Source organism: Pyricularia pennisetigena, chromosome 1 (genome assembly GCF_004337985.1).
Source record: "Pyricularia pennisetigena strain Br36 chromosome 1, whole genome shotgun sequence".
Classification (NCBI taxonomy): domain Eukaryota; kingdom Fungi; phylum Ascomycota; class Sordariomycetes; order Magnaporthales; family Pyriculariaceae; genus Pyricularia; species Pyricularia pennisetigena.
This window is the reverse complement of record NC_043740.1, coordinates 2,742,228-2,761,760: the sequence shown is the minus strand read 5'-3', so window position 1 is coordinate 2,761,760 and position 19,533 is coordinate 2,742,228. Positions and strand designations below refer to the sequence as shown.

The 19,533-nt window shown below is 51.4% G+C and overlaps 5 protein-coding genes across 5 annotated transcripts; 4 read left to right on the top strand and 1 right to left on the bottom strand.

Annotated features, from left to right (window-relative positions):
• Positions 1–961: 961 nt before the first annotated feature.
• PpBr36_07375 (uncharacterized protein) lies at positions 962–1,895 on the bottom strand (the record flags this gene model as incomplete). The annotated part of the gene is made up of 2 exons (XM_029894512.1): positions 962–1,608; positions 1,688–1,895. The coding sequence occupies 2 exons, from the start codon at positions 1,893–1,895 to the stop codon at positions 962–964; spliced, it is 855 nt and encodes a 284-aa protein (XP_029748787.1).
• A 1,568-nt stretch (positions 1,896–3,463) lies between these two features.
• PpBr36_07374 (uncharacterized protein) lies at positions 3,464–4,724 on the top strand (the record flags this gene model as incomplete). Its single annotated transcript, XM_029894511.1, has 3 exons — positions 3,464–3,608; positions 4,073–4,236; positions 4,639–4,724. The coding sequence occupies exons 1-3, from the start codon at positions 3,514–3,516 to the stop codon at positions 4,722–4,724; spliced, it is 345 nt and encodes a 114-aa protein (XP_029748788.1). The 5' UTR covers positions 3,464–3,513.
• A 1,627-nt stretch (positions 4,725–6,351) lies between these two features.
• Positions 6,352–7,851, top strand: PpBr36_07373 (uncharacterized protein; the record flags this gene model as incomplete). Its single annotated transcript, XM_029894510.1, has 1 exon — positions 6,352–7,851. One exon carries the CDS (start codon positions 6,352–6,354, stop codon positions 7,849–7,851), a length of 1,500 nt encoding a protein of 499 aa, XP_029748785.1.
• Positions 7,852–9,078: 1,227 nt separating this feature from the next.
• PpBr36_07372 (uncharacterized protein) lies at positions 9,079–10,718 on the top strand (the record flags this gene model as incomplete). Its single annotated transcript, XM_029894509.1, has 3 exons — positions 9,079–9,192; positions 9,266–10,229; positions 10,474–10,718. The coding sequence occupies 3 exons, from the start codon at positions 9,079–9,081 to the stop codon at positions 10,716–10,718; spliced, it is 1,323 nt and encodes a 440-aa protein (XP_029748786.1).
• A 1,292-nt stretch (positions 10,719–12,010) lies between these two features.
• On the top strand, positions 12,011–14,604 carry PpBr36_07371 (uncharacterized protein; the record flags this gene model as incomplete). Its single annotated transcript, XM_029894508.1, is given in 6 exon segments — positions 12,011–12,118; positions 12,196–12,913; positions 12,981–13,100; positions 13,194–13,623; positions 13,767–14,462; positions 14,481–14,604. 6 exon segments carry the CDS (start codon positions 12,011–12,013, stop codon positions 14,602–14,604), a joined length of 2,196 nt encoding a protein of 731 aa, XP_029748783.1.
• Positions 14,605–19,533: the final 4,929 nt, after the last annotated feature.

Sequence of the window (19,533 nt, the reverse complement as noted above, 5' to 3'; positions counted from 1 at the left end):
AAAGAAATCGTAGGTAGTGCCTTTTGGGAGTGGAAAACAGAGCGTTTGTTTGCTCGGAAAAGAGACCAAGGACAGGCAGGCGAGCAATTGCTGTGCGTGACTTGGAAGTGGTCCTGCTTGCCTGCTTTGCTCTGCACTTTGAGAGCGCTACGACTCGATCAACGAGCTGCGAGGGGACTATTTCCCCGCTATTTTTCGATGTGGGGCTGAGAATTTTGCAGGGTTTGAGAGGAAAAATTCAACTGGTTGTGTGATTTGCTGGGTCATGCATGCTGTGTTTAGTGTGATTGATTTTTTTTTTTTTTTTTTTTTACCCTTCTCCTCTCTCTTGCCTGGGTTTGCCGTTGCTGCGAGTAACCACCGCAATTTTTGAGAAACCAAGGATCCAAGATCTCAGTGAGATAAAGAATTAAAGATGCCAACTGTGGAAAAGCAGATCTGCAATGCAACTTCTGTTGGATGCATATACTCTCCAAATCAAGGCCATCCTGTTTTCGATGAGGAGGTACCTAACAGAATAAGTGGCATAAGGCATGCAGCGCCTTATTCCCAAATTCTCATGGTCAACTTCACGTCATTCGCGACTCTGCAAATGCTGTTCTTGGACAAAGGAATTCCTGGGAGGGTGAGGAAATCTTAACTACATCTCGAGGCTGGCTGTAGTTCCTGCCAGCTGGAGGTGCTGAAAGTTTTTGCTACAGCTGACAGCCAGCGCGGCCTTGACATTTGATGAAGCCCACAGAAAGAACCCTCAATACCTCCCCGCCGGGGCATCCCCGCCATGCATAGGCATCAGTGCCCCGACTATCCGTACCTTATCCAAACTGAACTGCACAGTACTAAGGTATCCGTCTGTACCTTAAGCATGGACTTGGACAGGCCTCCATTTGAGATGAAGTCCCTGCCAAGAGCCCATTGTCTTCTTCATTTGCTGAAACAAGGAGCATCCTCGAAACTGACCTCACCGCCGACCAAAGAGCCTCCAGACCGGTCTGGATCTTGGTTCCGGCGATGGGTAAGGCTTCAGTGGGTAGGCTGGCCTCACGTGAGCTGGGTAGCACCCAGAGCTATCCGAGTCATTTGAAATGATGTTTTGCCTCCTGAGCCGTCGTCTTTCAGGAATTTCTCCCAGCTTAGTGCTGTCAGTCGAGCTTGACATCATGGATAGCCTGTCCAGTCTGCTTGCAACCGAGGCGCCGCTGTGGTGTTGATTTGGGCTGCATCTTTCCCTGCTTCGATATCTGGGTTTTGATCTTGATCTCGACCTTGATCCTCTCTGGTCTTCCAATTGTGACCGGACCCCAGTTTTGGACAACTTCTGCTGAGTGCCCTTTGGGAGCTTATGGTTGCTCTTGTCCGAGCGTGTTGAATACCGCCTGCGATCGCCCACCGACGCCGACGACACAAGAGAATTCCGAGAAGTCGCATTTCCTAGCCGTTGTGAAAGCTGGTCAATGGCGCTTACCGCATCGACTCGCGAAGAGTTGGAGAGTCGCTGGAGTGATTCGTAGTCCAGGAACGGTTGCTGATCCTTGCTCGACTGCATAAGCCCCGAGATGGCTGCATTCAGCTTCTTTAGTGTTTTGCGGATCATCCCTCTCGAGCGGCCTGGCTATCAAAGTTAATGAACCAAACCTCGATCCCCATTGATCGTCACAACTCAGAGGGTTCGGCTCCCACAACTTACTATCGCCCTTTACAAGGCGTTTGCCATTTTCGCTCAGTCGAGTTGAATAAGCTCGGCGGATTTGTGAACGATCTGATCTGATGGAGCTTCTCAAGAGGGAGGATGCATCATCTGAGTCACTGCCGTGCTGCTTCTTAAAGATTTTGAGCTGTCTGAGACAGTTGGTGTAAGTATCAAGAAGCTTGGCGACGCCTTCACCAAATCCCATCTTGTTCGATCAAAGGCAGTCGACACAGTATTCGGCGACTATCAAAAGAAACAAGCAAAAGCAAGACACTTAAGGCAAGACAGACAGCCTGGCTACTGCGACTAGACTAGCGCTCGGTTGAGACTGTTGTAGATTTGATCACCCATCCACCACGATCGCTCGACTCCTCGATGACCATCGGTCCGTCTTCCCCAACCAGACGGGTCCTGAGGCATCTTGACGGGACCAATCAGTGGTGCGGGGAAGACCCGGGCGTCTAGCCGTCCAACCGTAGTTGTCAAAATACCGCTCGGCAGCAATGCTGCAACCAATCGACCAGGTCACGCCATCTTCTGAATGCAGGCTGGGGACAGTTGAGGCAGCGCACAGAAATGGCAGACACCAACTCAAACCTTTATCCCGTGCAGGTGGCTTTTAATTGATTACCTACTTGAAGAATCCATCGCCAAGCCAACTATCTTGTGCTTCCACTGGATTACTGTACTATACTGTGCAGTAGGTTCGGCCCTCTCCCATCTACTCACTGCGTAATTTCCCACACCTATTAGGTACTCGGCCTTATCCGCACTTCTGTACAGAGTATAATCAACGAGTTGCATCTTCTACTAGCTTTCTCAAGTGCTACCCCGGGCGTGCTTCGATATAATCAATCAATCATGTACATGTTCCTTATCTTTATGTGTCAGCTGAAGGGTCATGTGCTCTCGAAGCAAACGTAGCCATCGTTTCTTTCACTCGTGCAGACTGAACAGGCCAACTAGAGCGATCGGATCACCGGAAACCCACTCATGTCCGCTTGAGAACGGTAGTTCTGGCCTAAGCCTGGGCAAACACCCCTTGCCAGGCGGGCGTGGGGGTCGCCCAAAAGTACCCGATGGCCCTGTCACACATTACATAAAAAAAGCCGGCAGCGGGTGGCACCATGTTAAAAAAGAGAACAACTCCTCTCTTGCGGGAAAGCCTCATAAACCTCTGCAAGGGGTAAAATGGGGCCGAAACCGTGACATTCCATAACGCGATAGGGAAAAAAAAGTCATGACATGGAAGGGAGTATTCCGGCGCCTCTCTTGGAAGCCGTTGCCACCTGCGGTTGCCAAGACACGGGAGAGTATCATATCTTCACAAGCAAAGAGGAGGGAGTTGACTACGGGCGGGATTGGGAACTTTTTTTTTTTCTTTTCTTTTTCTTCATTCCTCAAACCGCACCCGTAAGCGCAGGATCAGCAGGTACCCGCCTATTCAGTGTGCTGTGCGGTAGCTTCTTTCGTTATCGCAGCCTGTGATGACGCCAACCGGGAGCCTCCCGTCGTTTGCGAGAGACAGAGTAAGTAGAATAGAGTGAGACAAAGAAGATAGTGAACAATAACAAAGCTTGCCAAAGGTCTTTCTTCTGCTTGCTGGACTATCGTATGTCCCAGTTTTGCTGCCACCACCCCCCGCCCCTTTCGGCTTAATGCAGCGGCCATCAGCCATATCGGTAAATTGTGTTACAGCTGGAGGTAGCGGGTAGGTGGTAATCGTGGCCTGCCGGGCGTCTGTGATTGGGGGATCCGCGCTGACAGACACAGTGCATCAGCAGCTGGGCTCTGATACGGTAACCTCCCCTTCCTTTTCGGATATGAAGCACCACGTTCCGAACGAAGTAGTCGCCGTTGAGGCATCCAGACTAGCCTGGCCGAGAGAAATCCGGATTGCATGCATGCGCTGCGCTGGGTGCGATGCGCGAAGAACCTCCCCAAAAGCCCAAAAGCGACTGCGCAGGACGTTCGAGGTTTGAGGTACCTGAGCTGCCCAAATGTTGCCCGAGAGCTACTTGCTTGCCTGAGCCTGCCTATAAAGAGCTTATCTCGACCCCCACCACCCTGTGTTTGGCCTCGGCTGAACACATGTGCGAGCGACTTTTCTTCTGGATGTGGGCGGAGCAGGGTGATCCTTGTCACTGCTTCAGGTACCTGCTCAATGGAATGCACTGTTTCGTTATTTTGTGTATCCTGATTATCAACATGGTCGCGCAAGTTCAGCTACGATTCAAATAAAAACGATAGGGCTAAGAGTGAGCGAGCTAGAAGAACTAAATCAGGACAGAAAAAGAAAAAGAAACAAGAAAGGCATGACAAAAATCCGCTCGACAGGCCGATAGTCAGATAACCCGGCTACTACTACTACCACCTACGTAGTTCTAGACTGGGCGTCCAAAAGCAGTGCTCGGTTAAAGGAGGCCCACAGTTCATCCCCCACGAATTTGATCTGACCCACTCGCCACGAATGGGCATCGTTCATCTCAAATTCATCACCGGGACCTTGTTGTATCTACAGTATTCCCCCTTTTGCATCGCCTGCAGTGTGCTCAGGCTTGACAGTTCTTGGTGCAGTTCACCCATATTTTTCCTCGGCCATGGGCCGGTCATGATACGCTGGCTTGGCTGGTAAAATCCCGCGCTGTCAAACGCACCGGGCCGATCGTCCTTGTATTCATTCTAGGAGTGGAAATAGAAAGAGTGACAATCTCGAGACTTGGATGGAGCGATGTGATGCCAGCAATGGACGATAGGCTTGAACGGTAGGGTTTGGTAGGGCTGTTCTGCAGTACTTAGTCCGAAGCCAGCAAGACGGCAAAGCCATCCATCCAGCCAAATGACCACGGGTTCTTCCATTTTTGAGCGCATCCAATTTTTTTTTTTTTTTTTTTTTTTTTTTTTTTCACTGTACTTGGCTCACTGTATAGTATATACAGTAAGTATAGTATCCCATCGCATCGTGTCGGCTTTTGATGGGGGCAGCGGAATCCAGGGCAGGGCGGCCTGCCTCGACATGACACACACAGCATGACCTCGATCGAGGTGATTTTGTTTTTCTTTTTTTTCTTTTTGGCAGAAGAAACGTGGTCAACCGGCCACAATCTACTGTAGAGCTACAACGTCGGTACGTCGGTAGGTATCGCCTCCTTGCAAGACAGGAACCTGGCCGAGCTGGTTGGTGTGGATGCTTGGCTTGGGCTTGTGTCTGGCTGGGCAGGTTGCCAAGTCCAAGCATTATCCATCCCATCGCAAGACCCCTGCCTGGTAGCCCTTCTCCATTTGCCTGCCGCGTGGAGTCCCCCAGGTCAGGTACCTCCCCAAAGGTCACTTACCCACGTATAGGTGTAGGGCACGTCAATTGGTCACTTTCACAGAAACTATGAGGCCATTGATGGCCAGGAGGATGCAATGCAACTTCTACCCTCCCTTCCTTGTCGCTTCTATCAAGGACCCTCCCCATGTCGCTACTCTTCTCTTATCCCTTACTCATAAGGGTTGGGTTGCCTGTCCTCTTGGTGTGCCGTCTGGAAACGAATGCGCCCAGTTATCATCAGCAACAAACCTCATCCATTCAATTTCCACGGGGAAATCTTTGATCTATCTAGAATAGAAGGACAAAGAAAAGGTCCCCTAGGTCGGCGCCTGCCTTACTAGACAGAAAGAAGCTGCGACCAGCTGGCTGCATGTCTGGTGTCTCACCACACTCCCTGTTCACCGCCAGCCAGCCGGCCAGCCAGCTGCGAAGCAACATTTGCAAAGCTTGCTATCTTTAAAAGATACGCTGAATCAATCAACCACTGTGCAATCTCGTCATTTCTGCGCCTCTGCCGCGCCAACATCACGACATATACCCTGCAAGCGATATCTCGCTCACTCGGCACTCGAGACGGATTTCTTCTCGGCTCAACTTGGATTATCAACTCACACCCCACCCACTTAGGCCAAAGAGCAACAAAGCAGGGTCACCAACCATCTTTTGTGATTGTCGCCTGTCTATTTCCATCCTTTCCTTCTTCATGCTGCACGTTGCCGCGCCGTTGGACACGCATTCCTTATCAGTTTCGTTGCCTCAGGGTAGCAGGGTCCTACCTCCTTGCTTGCCTACCTTTAACACCTATCTGATCCTTGTGTCTTGCCACGCACGCCCGCTGTCCTTTTACATACCTCGCTACCTAGGTACGACGAGCGACCTGGGCGACAAGACGGGCTGCTGGCCCAAGAACCTGGACAGAGGCGCCTTTCTCGACCAGATTATTATTTCACTATCGTCGCGGATTTTATCTGCCACCACTCAACTGCCCGCATCAAACAACCCTGGACTGCTTCCCATGGAACCCCTGCGATCACCCCATGCGCTACACCATTATATGGTGTTTTGATGTGCCTTTTTTTTTTTTTTTTTTGATAAACCCAGTCACATTCTTTGGAACCTCTCTCCTTCCTCCCCGCTCGCCCCATCATTGTCTTATCACTTGTCATCTCCGGATGCAAAATAACTAGCCCGCCCACCCCGCTGTTCCGCGGTCCAGACTAAGTTAGTCAAATCCTGGAGCAAACGACCAGGACTTATCAGTCCCTCTCGCCGGTCATTACTAAAACACCCCATCGACACTCGTCCAGGCCGTTCCGCTCACAGCTTAGGCAATATAGCCGTCACAATGTCATCACATTCCTCACCCTCACCACCAGCACCATCCCAAAACCCTGTGAATCAGGGAGACAGTAAGTTCCCGAAGGGCTACTGCCGCTATCTCCTTACCGATGAAGGACTCAAGGGGCAGCGGTGCGGATGTGCTCGCTTCTCACACAAAAGCAACATTCCTGGTGCAATATGCGTATGCGGCCATCAGTCATGCTTTCACACCAACGAGCCTTACATGCCCGAGTTGGATCACTTGAAGAACGAGTTCAGACTTCTGAAACTCGAGTTCGAGAAAAACGGCAAGGAGCAGACTGCCATGAGAAACAGAGACCGCAATGACTGCATCCCTCGGCTCGGAAACCTAGAGGAACTTGTCGAGAGGAGCATGGGTGAGGTCAGGTCTGAACTTCTGAATGCCTGGGCCAACATCAGTCAAAGCTGGAACAGCATCCGGGAGCTCGAAAGCAAGTTACAACAGCAGAACGACCGTCTTAGCAGCTTTTTTGCTACGGACCAGAGGCGTGCCGGAGATGTCGATGTGTTGAGGGCCGATGTCAAGAGACTTGAGGACCGCGTGAAGGAACTGCATGATGCCGACATTGCTCTAGAGGAAAGGGTCGAAGCGCTCGAAAATGCAGAGGACCTTGAAGAGTCCACAACGCCATCACGGCCACGACGAGCTTCGATAATCGAGCTAAACCCGCGCCATTCGACTCCAGACGTCGCCGCCTTCAACTCACATCTCAGGAGCACACCGGCCATCAGACCACGTAACCTTCTACCACTGTCCCCTGAAGGAGTTACCACATGGACTACGCACATTTCTCTGCTCCCGGATAGGACAACACCGTTTCCTTTTGAGAAAGACACCAAAGCATACCAGCGCTGTCTATCAAGAGGCCTGCACCAGACTGTTGTTGTAAATGGGTTCAGTGCTGAAGCTTTCAACTCGGCCGTGACCAATGCATTTGCCAGTCTCCTCAAAGGTCGCCAATGGATGCCCCTGGAGGCACAACTATGTAATGCCAAGACCCTGCAAGGCCTTCCGATGCTGCGCCAGCTCTCTGAGTCGCTGGTGCACGGGAAGTACGACTACCAGTTCCTCCGCAAGTACTGCGGCGTCTGCGACCCGATTGGAAGGATTGAGTCGTTGTACATCGCCATGAGATTTGACACCCTGTCATGGCATGCGTTGCGTCACGCACCCATTTACAAGGAGAGACTCGAGGCTTGCTGGGAATACGATCACCAACTCGACCACGACAGCGCCCTCCTGGATGACGATGATTTTGGGGAAGACAACAGGCCGTCGGCGGGGGACTTACTACCGCCGACAGTCTCGAGCAATCTCAAGCGCACTGCGGCGGAGATCTCGAGGTCTAATAGCTTCGGGTCTTCGGCGCCTGCGGCTGGATCTGTTACGATCACATCCGAGGGTGAGGGACAGTCCCGACCCAAATCGCAGCGGGTTGCTCCTAACATGGTTGAGGCTCGAAGACGCGCCGAGAGAGTTTGATACTGGTCTTATTTAGCCACATCCACACAGGACTCGAGCACCAATATAGTAACGAAACCAAAAAGCCCAACACTACTCATAAACCCACACATTTCTATCCACTACAACCTGCCCGATTCTACATCCGGAATACCACGGTCGCCACAGCACAACCCGTATACTCACATAGATTCGCGCGCACTCGATTTCGCCCCACCACGGAAACATACCTGTATCGCAACTTGAGCTATAGAACTTCACCAAGAGATTTATGATCGGAGGGGACGTCGGGTAGGATAAAACGGCATCTCAGGATTACTTGTTTCACTTAGTAAGGACATTTGGCAACTTTTGTTTGTATAGATATCTCGGATTTTGGGTGATTGTTCCACCCAAACTAATTCCATTGCATGGTTGAAGGAAGGAAAAGGGATCTTCTCATAGATTATGAAGCTATTTGTACTTAGCTACCTACGCACTCAACATGTGAAGTAGTAAAATTTGTTGGTTCATATTTATCACCTCTGCTCTCATTCAACTCAATTCAAGTCAACTCGACCTTTTTTTTTTTTTTTTTTTTTTTGCGCTTTCTCCTCGTTGATTTGAACCGAGTCATGACCATGAACAATGGCATCGAGGATTAAGATTACCACCATGGTTTTCACGTTGCCAAGTTTAGTGATAGGATATAATTAGACACAGAGATGATAGTGACGATAGCAATGGCTTGAATGAATTTCTTAAATCCTTCCGGTAGGTTGTCCTCTATTAGTTGATTGGTTGTTTCAACCAAACAAATGTGGGGTCGCATATGCCAATTCAGTCGTGTCGTCGCAAAGCTCGTCCCACCTTGACGCGCCCTGAACCGAACACCACTCAACTTGCATCTTTTCTAGTCAGGATTCCTTTCCGTTGGTTTCTTCAGAAAGCTTGACTGAGCCTCAAGACAGATTCACGCTTCAAATTTAGGTTTCAAATTTATTTTCACCTTTGAAAGCTGCGCCCGCACAGCGCGTCACCTTGCTCCCGCATAATCATGTTACCCAACATCTAAAACTGGTCTCACCCTGCCTACCTGCGTAGCATTACCTATCCCAAAGAAACTTGCGTCCTGGTCCAGTCCATCTCAAACCTCGCGGCTCGAAGAAAACCGAATAGTAGATCTCACACGATCGCCTTGTCTTCTGCTCAATTCGGAAGTCTACTGCACCCAAGCGAGTCGAAGCAGTCAGTGAAGATTTGCCCAACATGGACGACTTCGACATCGAGATGGGGGACGTCGAGACGTTCCCGACTAGTGCCTACGATGCAGACGATATCCTTCAGGTCGACGATGATATCCTCTCCGCCGACGATGCACAGGTGCGCTTGTCGCGACGACACCCATCCCCACAGATCGAGCGACCACTGACCGAGGCGTCGATCCTCTTGCTAGGAACCTGGAGAGGTAGACGAGTCGCCGAATGCGGCTACCCAGGGGGCAGATGACAACACAGTGATCCCGACCAAGGTACACCTACGCGGGTTGGATACTATGTCTCCAGAAGACATCAAGTCTTACTTTAATCAACACGCCGGTGGCATGCGATACGACCGCGTGGAATGGATCGATGACACGTCAGCAAACCTCCTCTTCAGCTCAGAGTCGGCTGCGGCAGAAGCGCTGGTTTTTTTGTCTGCCATAGAAATCACAAACCCTTCAGCACTGCCACCGCGCGAGCTGCTGTCTGCCAAGCCGTACACCGCCAAGCCCGACGTGGTATTGCAGGTGCGCTTCGCGGTGGCATCGGATCGCAAAGTGGCAGGTGCTGCGGCGCGAAGTCGGTTCTACCTCCTGAACCCGGAGTACGAACGGCCCGAGCGCAACCAGCGCAGGGGCGGACATCGGGGAGGGAACAGGTACCGCGATCGTGACGACTACGACCGGCGCTACTACCATCGGAACGGCGGCGGCAGGCATGATGAGCGATACGAGTACGATGACGAGGACGCGGCGCCGTTCGACGTCAACCTGTACGACGACGACGAATCCTCTTTGGCGAAGCGCAAGCCGAGGGCGAGAAGATCACGCTCGCGGTCACGCTCGAGGCCGCGATCGGGCGGTTCGGGATCGGACGGCAGCAGGCGGCCTGACAACAGCGGCAAGGAGCTTTTCCCGGACCTCGGCAAAAAGAAGGAGCGGCGCGGCGGTGTACGGAATCGTTCGGCCTCGCCCGCGCGTAGCGATCGCGATGGCGACGTCAGCATGGACGGCGAACGCACAAGGTCCTCGGCGGTCCGGAACCGGGACAAAGCTCACCAGATAAAGGAGCTCTTCCCCAACAAGCTTACCTCAGGTGGCAAGGTGGCGCAGATGGACCAGGTCGATAAGGTCGACAGTGTCAGCAAGCGCCTCAGCGGTATGTTTGCGTCTTTCCAGCTACTAGCGCGACCACAAGCGTCGCATTGGCACGGATGAGAACGACGAGCGTCGCTACTCATTACAGCCGCAAAAGTGGACCTTATCCAAAGCAAGTTGCTTTGGAGTTGATGGCTAGAGACAATCGCTACACAACCATAGCGTCCACATAAACACAAACAAGCGCGACTGGCAACATAAGCGTTTGAAAAACTGAAAGAATATGCATTTCTGACTCGCTACAGATCGAATTACGACACGACCTCAACCAGTGACAGGCGGTACAACAGGGAGCGGCGATACGCTCAACATTCGCGGCATTTCGAGATCACAGGGCGGCGATGCTGGGACGGGGATATCCATAAAAGGTCGGGCTACGGCTAAGGAGCTGTTTCCCGAAAAGTTGGGCAATGCTGGAAAGGAGCTGTTTGCAGACAAACTAGAAGGCCGAGGTCGTCCCAGAAGAAAGGCAGAGGACTCGTTTTATTGATGGGAGGCTGGGGCATGACGTGAGTTATTGCGCCCAGTTAGATCCCTGATTTAGACCTCCTGAATATGTGCTAGAAACTAATTGAGCATTTCCCAGACTTTCGGTCTTGCGCAGCGTTCGTCGCAGAGAGTACACTGGGCGAAAGATTCAGACTTGATCCGTCTCTCTCAGCCTATAAGGCACCTTTCATTCCCTTGTATTGTCTATTTCCCGTTATATGGATATTTGAGACACAGGAGTCGGGCTCGCGCAAAAAAAAAAAAAAAAAAAAAAAAGAAGACTAAAGGCTATATCGCATTATATTTGACTCGATGATGATACCCACATGCGGTCGGCTAGTTCTACACGGAGTGGTTCTTGGGTGGATATGGGAACACGGGAGCTGGTTCTTGAAAGATAAACTACTTATAGGCACGGGAAAAAATTAAGCCAGGTATGGCGGGTGGTCTTTTCAGCGGTGATTTCAAGTGGCGAAGGTTAGAGGCAGCGGTTTTTTTTTTTTTTACTGATAATCAACAAACCTGTCCCCAAGAATAGACGGACCGTGATGAAATTTGAAAAGAGATTTTCTCTCGTGACCCCTTTTTCCTGTGAGACGTTGCTGCGGCCTTTAACTCGTAAGTAGCCAGGTACCTCTCGGCTTTGCTGCTGCTATCGACAGAAACCAGATAGACCCAGGCAGTGAGTACCGCTGCTCAGTTCCATATTACTATTGTCCAAGGCCCGGGTCATCCAAGCTCCACTCGTATTACGGCTTGCCATGGCATATACTATAGGCCTGCCCTAACCTGTTATTCTAAGGGCACGATTTCACAACGCCTATCAGGGTTTTTCTTGTTGGATTTTCCACCTTCTTCCTTGTCCGGAGTCATCGTCGAACCACATGTGAGAATTATGGCTCTGTTATCCATTGCCCGGGGTACCTATCTCAATCAATTTAAGGCATCTTATGATGCACATGAGCTCAGAGGGCTGGTGTAGAATTCTTGTCTGGGAAGGAACGACTGATACAATCAATCATCGGCAAACGAGCAGAACCTGCCCTGTATGGTGAAATTTGGCCACCTCAGTTCCACATCCCATTTGACTGCTAAATGATTGTAAGTCTGACCACTTATCTATGGGAGCCCCATCCATACCTCACCGTCACCTGAGGTACAAGACGTAGTCATATCTATTCCCATTTGAATTTCACACGCATAGTCCCGCGTCCCTCTGTCGTCGACCCAGCCTCACAAGGTTACTTTCCCACTCACTCCTATTCAAGGGCTATTGATCGACCTGTTTCCACCATGGACAAAAACCCTGCTCTCACAGGATCCAGATCCAAGCGAGCCTATTCATTTCCTTCGGAAGGAAAAGATGACGAGGTATCTGATTCCCTTGCCAACCTCGGCCATGTCAGTCAACATCTCCTCCCTGATCGAGCCATCTGACCTCAGTACAGCACAAGACGCGATCAAAATCACCTCGGAAGCCCCATCGGCCGCTCGTGGCCTTCGCTGCCAAGGTCCTCCCTCTGACGCCCCTCGGTGACAAGCGAGACCGCTCATCACCCAGTGGTGTTGAAGACCCCAGCAGTAGTCCAACCCTACTTCATCCGCCTATAATTCCACATGCAGAGTACGAGCACTTGGCATTTGGCCCTCTCCCCAAAGCCGAATCTTTCGACTCTACAACCTCTCAAGCTTCCTCTGCCACCCAGACCAGCGAGATGCTCGACCCATGGGACGCGCCGGCCTACGACCCCCGCATCGGCACAGAGCTCGATTCCTGGGACAACCCACAGCTGCACAAAATTCTTGACACCCTTCAGGTCGCCATGATGAACCGCTGCCATGACGCACGCGCCGCCCTCCCGCAGGAACTCAACAGTCTAGTGTCCCAGCTGATAGAGGCCTTCCCCGTCATGAACCGCAAGGTCTCCGTCGCCAAGTGGAAAGTCGATCAGGTCACGGCTGCGCGGGAAAGGGATCTCGGCAAATTTCGAGAACTGTCTCGCGAGTGGATTGGTCGTGAAAGGGACTACAAAGCGGAGGTCAGAAGGCTAGAGAAGCTGCTTGCCAGGGAGAGCAGCAAGGGAATGGAGGCTGTCTCGCTGGCGAGGAGTCGCTCCGTTGTCGACCGCAGTGATACCATGCGTTTTGTACGCAGCCTGGATCAGGTGGAAGAAGAAGTTAGGTCAAGTATTGATGGTGAGCCTCACACTTGTCCGATTTCCACTAAAGAGCTCACAATAACTAATTATGTTTGCTCATGTAGATTTCGATGCTCCAGCAGAGACGAGTGGCTACACACGGGACTCGCCTACTTTCGCGACAAATCCTGCTTTAGAGCTATTCCCCTTTGATGGACAGGCCCCATCCCACTCTCTTAGACTAGGTAAATGCTTGCTCGCTTGTTCAAAGAGATTGTTCACCACTAACGCAAAGAGCCGATGAATATGCGTATCAGACTGACCATTTTGTAACTCAGAACCACCGCGGGTAGCCTTTGACAATAACCATGACAGAGAGGTCACAAAGAAAATGGAACAAGCGAGAAATGACGAAAAGAACCGTGAGATAATACTTCCGAATCATCCAGGGCGCCCTCATGCCGAGGGAGTGCGGCTGTTTTCGGCCCATATCTGGCAGACCAAAGACCAGAGAAAAAGCGAGCGCCAAAAGAGAATAGCGTCATTGAAGCGGCTCGATACATCCAAAAGACCGCGAGCGCAAGCATCTACCCCCAGTGCCAGTAGCGTGGGGCCAGCCACTGAAGGCATGAGCAAGATTGAAGATAGTGGGTTTGGAGGAGAGTCGGCCCTACATACTTGCGAACATCTGAGGACAAACTCGGCACCACATGGGAACGAGACCCAAGGTAGTCGGGCTTGTGAAATAGGCGAACTTAACCGCAGCGAGTGAGTTCCACATGTTACTCATACATTTCATAAAACACGATCAGGGGGGCTGCCTAGCCTGCTTTGGCCACCACCTCTTGTGGCAATCAACCTCGAAAGGCATGTTGAATGTGTCGCTAACATAGCTTTATCCCCTCCCAAAGCACTTCGCATTTGGGACGGCGGCTTAGCCCTGTTGATTCGGCCTCTTTATCCAGTGGAGACTCGGACTTGGATACCGGAGCCCAATGTGTTTCTGCCCACATGTACTCCGTGCTTCCTGAGCGCAGTGACACTGTCACCCAAGCAAACTACAACGCGAGCATCCAACCAGGTTGCTCTTACCATCAAAGATGGCGACCGCTTGGCCACATAATGCAGATAGACCAGTTTTCCGGGCCAAGGCGTTTTTCATTTGAACTAGGCGAAGACTCGATTGATGTCAGTCCCATGCTGGCGCCCAACGAGTACGCGGGGTATCCATTTCCCAACATGAAGAGTGATGGTGGTGCAGGGACATCAACCGCCACATCAGTTATGACTCCCTCGTCGAATTCGGAGGCAGCCACTGTCTCACATGCTTCTGGTGCTCTGAGAATGTCTCCACAAGGGGCTGGTAGAGTATGCGCTGATGAGTCCACCGCTTTTGGAAAACAAATGGGTGTCAACCCAATAGCTGGGCGCTCGAACCTTCCCCCAACCACCCATTTACAGGAGCCTGTCAATAGCTCAGAGCATGCCCCAGGTGCTGAGAACTCTAACCGCAACACCTCAGCCAGAAGCACAAGCAAGGATATGAAGACAGCTAGGACCACATCGCACATTACGGGGCCTGCTGACTCTTTGGCGGCTCACCAGGGGTAAAGCCCCATCAACAGAGATGCCATAGCTGCAGCTGTTGCTGCCTCGTCCAAGGCCTCTTCAAGCAGCGGGAATTTTATGATTGGAGCGCAGATTACCAAGACGAGCTATCTTACTTCGACCTTCCGTAGTGGCATCTAACACGCAGACAGCGGCCGGTGAGGAAACCGGTCAGGGATCAACTTGCGGCCAAGGTCCTCCAAAAGTAGCGGGGGACACGATCTCTAGAAGCTACGGGGTGAAGAGCAGGTGCCAGCTCAAGCTCGGTCTCTCTTTTTGCTGCCGTGCCGACCTTACTTTGGTTAGTGTACAGAATAACTCTAACGACACCAGGCCTGGACGCATAGCGTATTCCATCTTGTTGGGCCGCTGAGGTATCCTGCCGGTTTTGCTCATAAATTCCTCTGCTTCTTCAACAAAAAGAAGGTTTGACGATGTTTTGCGGACAGCGGCGACTTATTACCGAGCTACCTATTGCGCCAAGAGTTGCCCACCCTCTGTTTGCGCCTATGCGTGTGGTACTGTGGCCCACTTGTTGAATCACTGAAGACTCGGATCTTGATTCCGAGAGCACCAGTCTATTGCGGCGGGGAGGTAAGCTTTCTGCTTGCGCCTAGTAGGATCACTTGAGTCCCCGCACATTCCCACAAATGGGTTGCAACAACACTTGGTTCAAGCTCTTACTGCCATGATCCTGTCACGAGACCCTCCCTGCATTATCGAGTATGAATAGAAAGAAAAAAAGTCAATATATTCAGCCCTGTGCAAGAAGATTACACCATCCCAGGCACAATCTCCGTTGAAAAGACCGGTACGTTGGTGGCTCTCATTCATCAGTTTCTGAAGTCCACTCGCCCACGTTAGAGTCGAAGGTTGAGCAGGAATAGAGCTTAATCATTCTATCTTGCTACTGTTTCTCAACTGCCTATCTGTTTGAATCTTTAGCAAGCTGCTTGAGGGAATAAGCGGGATGTAAGCCTTGCCGGGTCTTGTCTAGGTTGGATGATGGAGGCAACTTGTGGCGAAGGATAACCTTAAAGAAAGGCTAAGTACCTTGATACAGACACACCCTCAAGGCCAAAGCGGTCGACTTGTACCTTTTTACAAAAGGTACTTGGTGGAAAAAACGTATTCTAGCAGGTCAAGGCTTCTGAATGCTCTCGTGCGATTGGTGTCGCAATGTGTCAACTCTATAACGGTGGCCCGGGCGTGCATGGTCAGCTAACTTGCCTTATGCACCATTGTTGGCACAAAATGGGGGCGCCCGCCGGTCATCAAGGGTGGCAGAAAGTTCGAGGTCTAACCATATACTGGATCTGGCCGTTGTCAGTTAGGCAGGAATTCATCATGTATTTACCTTCGGCTACAACTCCCGTTTCCATCGTGCGAGAAAAATCTGTCTGCTAAAGCTTCAGTTAAAACTCCTGAAGAAACGCCTTGCATGACACTAGCAGGTGCCTATGAGATGCCGACTCGGCGCCCGGTCGATTCTTCACCCTCATCAGTGTTGAGTGAAGAAAGCAGGAGAAGATCAGAATATCGTACGATGATCTGCCTCCACAGGCATGCATTCCAGAGGTGCCAAGATCACAGGGTTAGCGAGCTGCGCCGGCTGGAAAAGGGAGAGGTTGGGGGAGTCTATTTCCAAGCGCCAAAGTACGCAACCTCTACGTCCTGTCCCTACCCAAAGATGCCCATTTGCTCTGAACTATGGGACCGCACTAAGAGTGGCAAATCAGGATGGGTCCAGGGCGCCCAGCAACCAGCCCTATCACTTGTCAGTCGATGATCTGGTCTAGACGAGCACTACCATCATCGATGGCGTGCAGTACCTCGCTTGCCAGGACCTATCCATGCTGTCAACATCACTATTCTCGTTTTTGTCCCCCTCCCCGATGACGCCTCCCCGGTCCAGACATGTTCGGCCGAAGTATAGACGGTCAAGAATAGCCAGGCAGACGGGATGGTCCGTCCCGCCAACCCTGTTGTATACGTCAGTTGGGATCAGGGATGGGGAGAAAAAAAAAAAAAAAAGGGGGATTGCGGAGAGGGGGCACGGGATGGATTGGGCAAAATGTGGACTCTGCGATTCGCTCACCAAGCCGCCAGAGAGTGTGGGAGGGGGTACAAAAATGCATAGGTCAAGCTCAGTAAGCGACGGCGCGGTGGGAAGCTCCCATTTTACCGCGGCCCGCTCAATCCTCAACAAAGTGCAGTTGACAAGGCAAGGCGGTGTACCTGGCATACGTCAGACGGAGAGTTCAACCCAGCACAAGGAGAGGAAGAACGAGAAGTTGGGCCGCTTGACTCCTTGCGATTCGCCTGTCATGCGGTCAAAAGTCAAAATGGTATGCGTGTGTGTATGTATATGTATATGTGAGTGTGGGTAATGTCTTTAGGGGACCTGTAGTGCTGGGATGAACCCTTTTTTCCCCCTGGCTTCTTCCCTCTCTCCCGCCCCTTTCTCCTGATTCCCGGCATCCTCAGAATAGGAGTCTGCAACTTGCTCCTCCACTTGCGATTCGTCCATGAGGCGGCAAACATTAAGCGGTTTATTTCTAGGCTGCATCGTTTTCTGTTCGGATGGTGGCCAAGAGGGGTGTGGTTTGGGTGGCGACGAGACGTTGCTCAACGTCGAGAGTCGCCGTGTATGAGGGAAGTGGGCGAGATTCGAGGTTGACCATAGTCGTTGGGATGAAGGGCTGGGCCAGGGCTGGTTGATCAAGGTCTGCGATTCGCTCACGAAAGTATTTTTTAGAAAAGAAAAAAAAAGTCAACTGAAAAGAGACGCAGACGCAGGAGTACTGGGGTCATCCTTATACATGGTGAGGTGATTCAGAGCACACGATTCGCCCATCAAGCGGCGGCACGAAGAAAGAAAATAAGCACCACACGACCAAGCCGTTTCCCATCTGTTCTCGCCGAGATGAGCCTGTCGTGCCGGTGAAGTAAAGACTCTTCCGTCTTTGCGATTAGTCCACCAAGCGGTGTAAGAGGCGACAGACTGCCTATCCCTTGCTGTATATGCAGTCAGGGTGCAGATGACTCTTTTTTTTTGGCCTCTTGAGACGGACGGCATCCTTGCCTGCTTGCGATTCGCTCAGCAGGCGGCTACGTCTTTTGTAAGCCACGCGGGTGAATTCTCCGAGGTTCAAATCTAGGCTCGCGATTCGTCTATCAAGCCGCCAAAGGCAAAGAGAATTGAGAAAAAAAAAAAAAAAAAACGCACACACCCATCTCAACCCGAGGCTCATAGACAATTCGGACGGGACGCTGCATGGCAGATTCAATCAATCCTGGCTCGCGATTCGTTCTCCAGAGGCGGTTGTGGTGGCCAGCGCGGCCACGCGACAAAAGCACACAAAGCACAAAAACTCAAGTAGGAGCAAAGAGAGAAAGGCAACAATGATAAACACGCGCAGTGCATGACATGAACCTCGGGAAAGTTTGATGAGGCGCAGGCCCCTTTCACGTCGCGATTCGTCAATCAGGGCGGCTGAACGTTTGTTTGGAGTGCAAACCAAACTCAAGCCCGCAGCTGCCAACTCACTTTTTTTTTTTTTTTTTTTTTTTTTTTGTTTTCCCCCCTTCAGTTATCCCGAGGATGTTGGAAAATCAAAAAAAAAAGAAGTGTAAATTGCTTCCCCCTTGCTCCCTTCGCTCGCATCCCCTGTTTGCGATTCGTCCACCAGGCGGCTAAAAAAGCGACCCCCTCTCCGATGAGATTCCTCCCGACTTGCGATTCGCCCATCACGGCGCCAGTCCAGCCCCCAGGTCTCGGCCCGCCCTGCCGCTCGAGAGCTTCCTTCACGCCTGACTGGCGGGCAACGGTCCGTCGACTGGATGACGGGTGCTTCCCCTTTTCGTCCCCGTCCGGGCAGGGTGAGGGGTTCCTTCCATAATGATCCCGTCATAGGATGACGGAGGAATAGAGGAAAAGGGAGAGGAGATGCACACGGCTGTCTCTCCTGCACACACCTTCTTCAGGCACAAGCAGAAGCAGTAGACGGCAGCTGCAGCTGCAAGCAAGGAAGAAGAAGAAAACAAAAAGCAGCAAACTCAGTCAGCGCACCCTTGGTGTCGCCAAAACTTATCGTCCCCCTCCTTTACCGAGGCCCCATGGGGCTGTCGGTCTGGTCCAGCCGTTTGATTTCTTCGGCACCTCGGTCCCTGGGCTATGATCCCTTTTCTTTTTTTTTTCGCTGTTGTCCTTTTATTAGAGCCGGGGAGACGGTTGCATCTAGATGGGATGGCAGTTTGATTATAGAGCAGTCACGTATTGTTCGGGGGTCTTTCTTGGCCGGTGTTCCCCTGTCGTGTTACCCGACAGCGGCATAAACGATGATGTTACGACGGTTAGGTACGCACCAAAAATAGTCCTGCAGCCCCCAGCCAGATTGATGTTTGGATCCCGGAACATCAAGTTGATGTCAAGAACATGGTGCTGGGCAAATAGATGCGATTGGTTTTCAGAGAGGTGGTGCCAAGCCGGGTGATTTTTCGAGAAAATTAAAAGAAGGGCTTGACGAAATGAAAGGGGGGAAAGCAAAGGGAATTTGAGATTAAAAAAAAAAAAAACGTCGCAATTCGCCCCTCAATTGAGCAGGTATATCGCGAAGGGTTTTAGACGTCTACCCAATCCGGATTGGAATAGATTGTGCAGGTCGCAAGGTTGATAGGTACGGTACGACATACACTTGGTAGGCTAGCACAGCGGTGGAGGAAATGAAAATAAAAATAAAAAATACAAATGTAAACAACAACCAGCCCCATGTTACCAAACGTCGCATGGTCGAATCAGATTGGACCCAGATCGCTGGGACAAACCCGTTCGTCCCCCCCGCCTTCGGGAATCGGACTGCGGGACCTGACCCGGGAGAAGGGGAAAGTGGTCTGGTTGGATACGGCGATCACCCGCATCGGAACGGCTTCCCAATCGGGAACTGCACTCCGAAGGTGACCTTGCATTGTTTATTTAGCGGGATACAAAGTGGCACAATCGTATACTACTGAGTACATGGGCTTTGTTTTGTTTTCTGGTGTTACACTTGTCGCACGTAAGATTTGGGG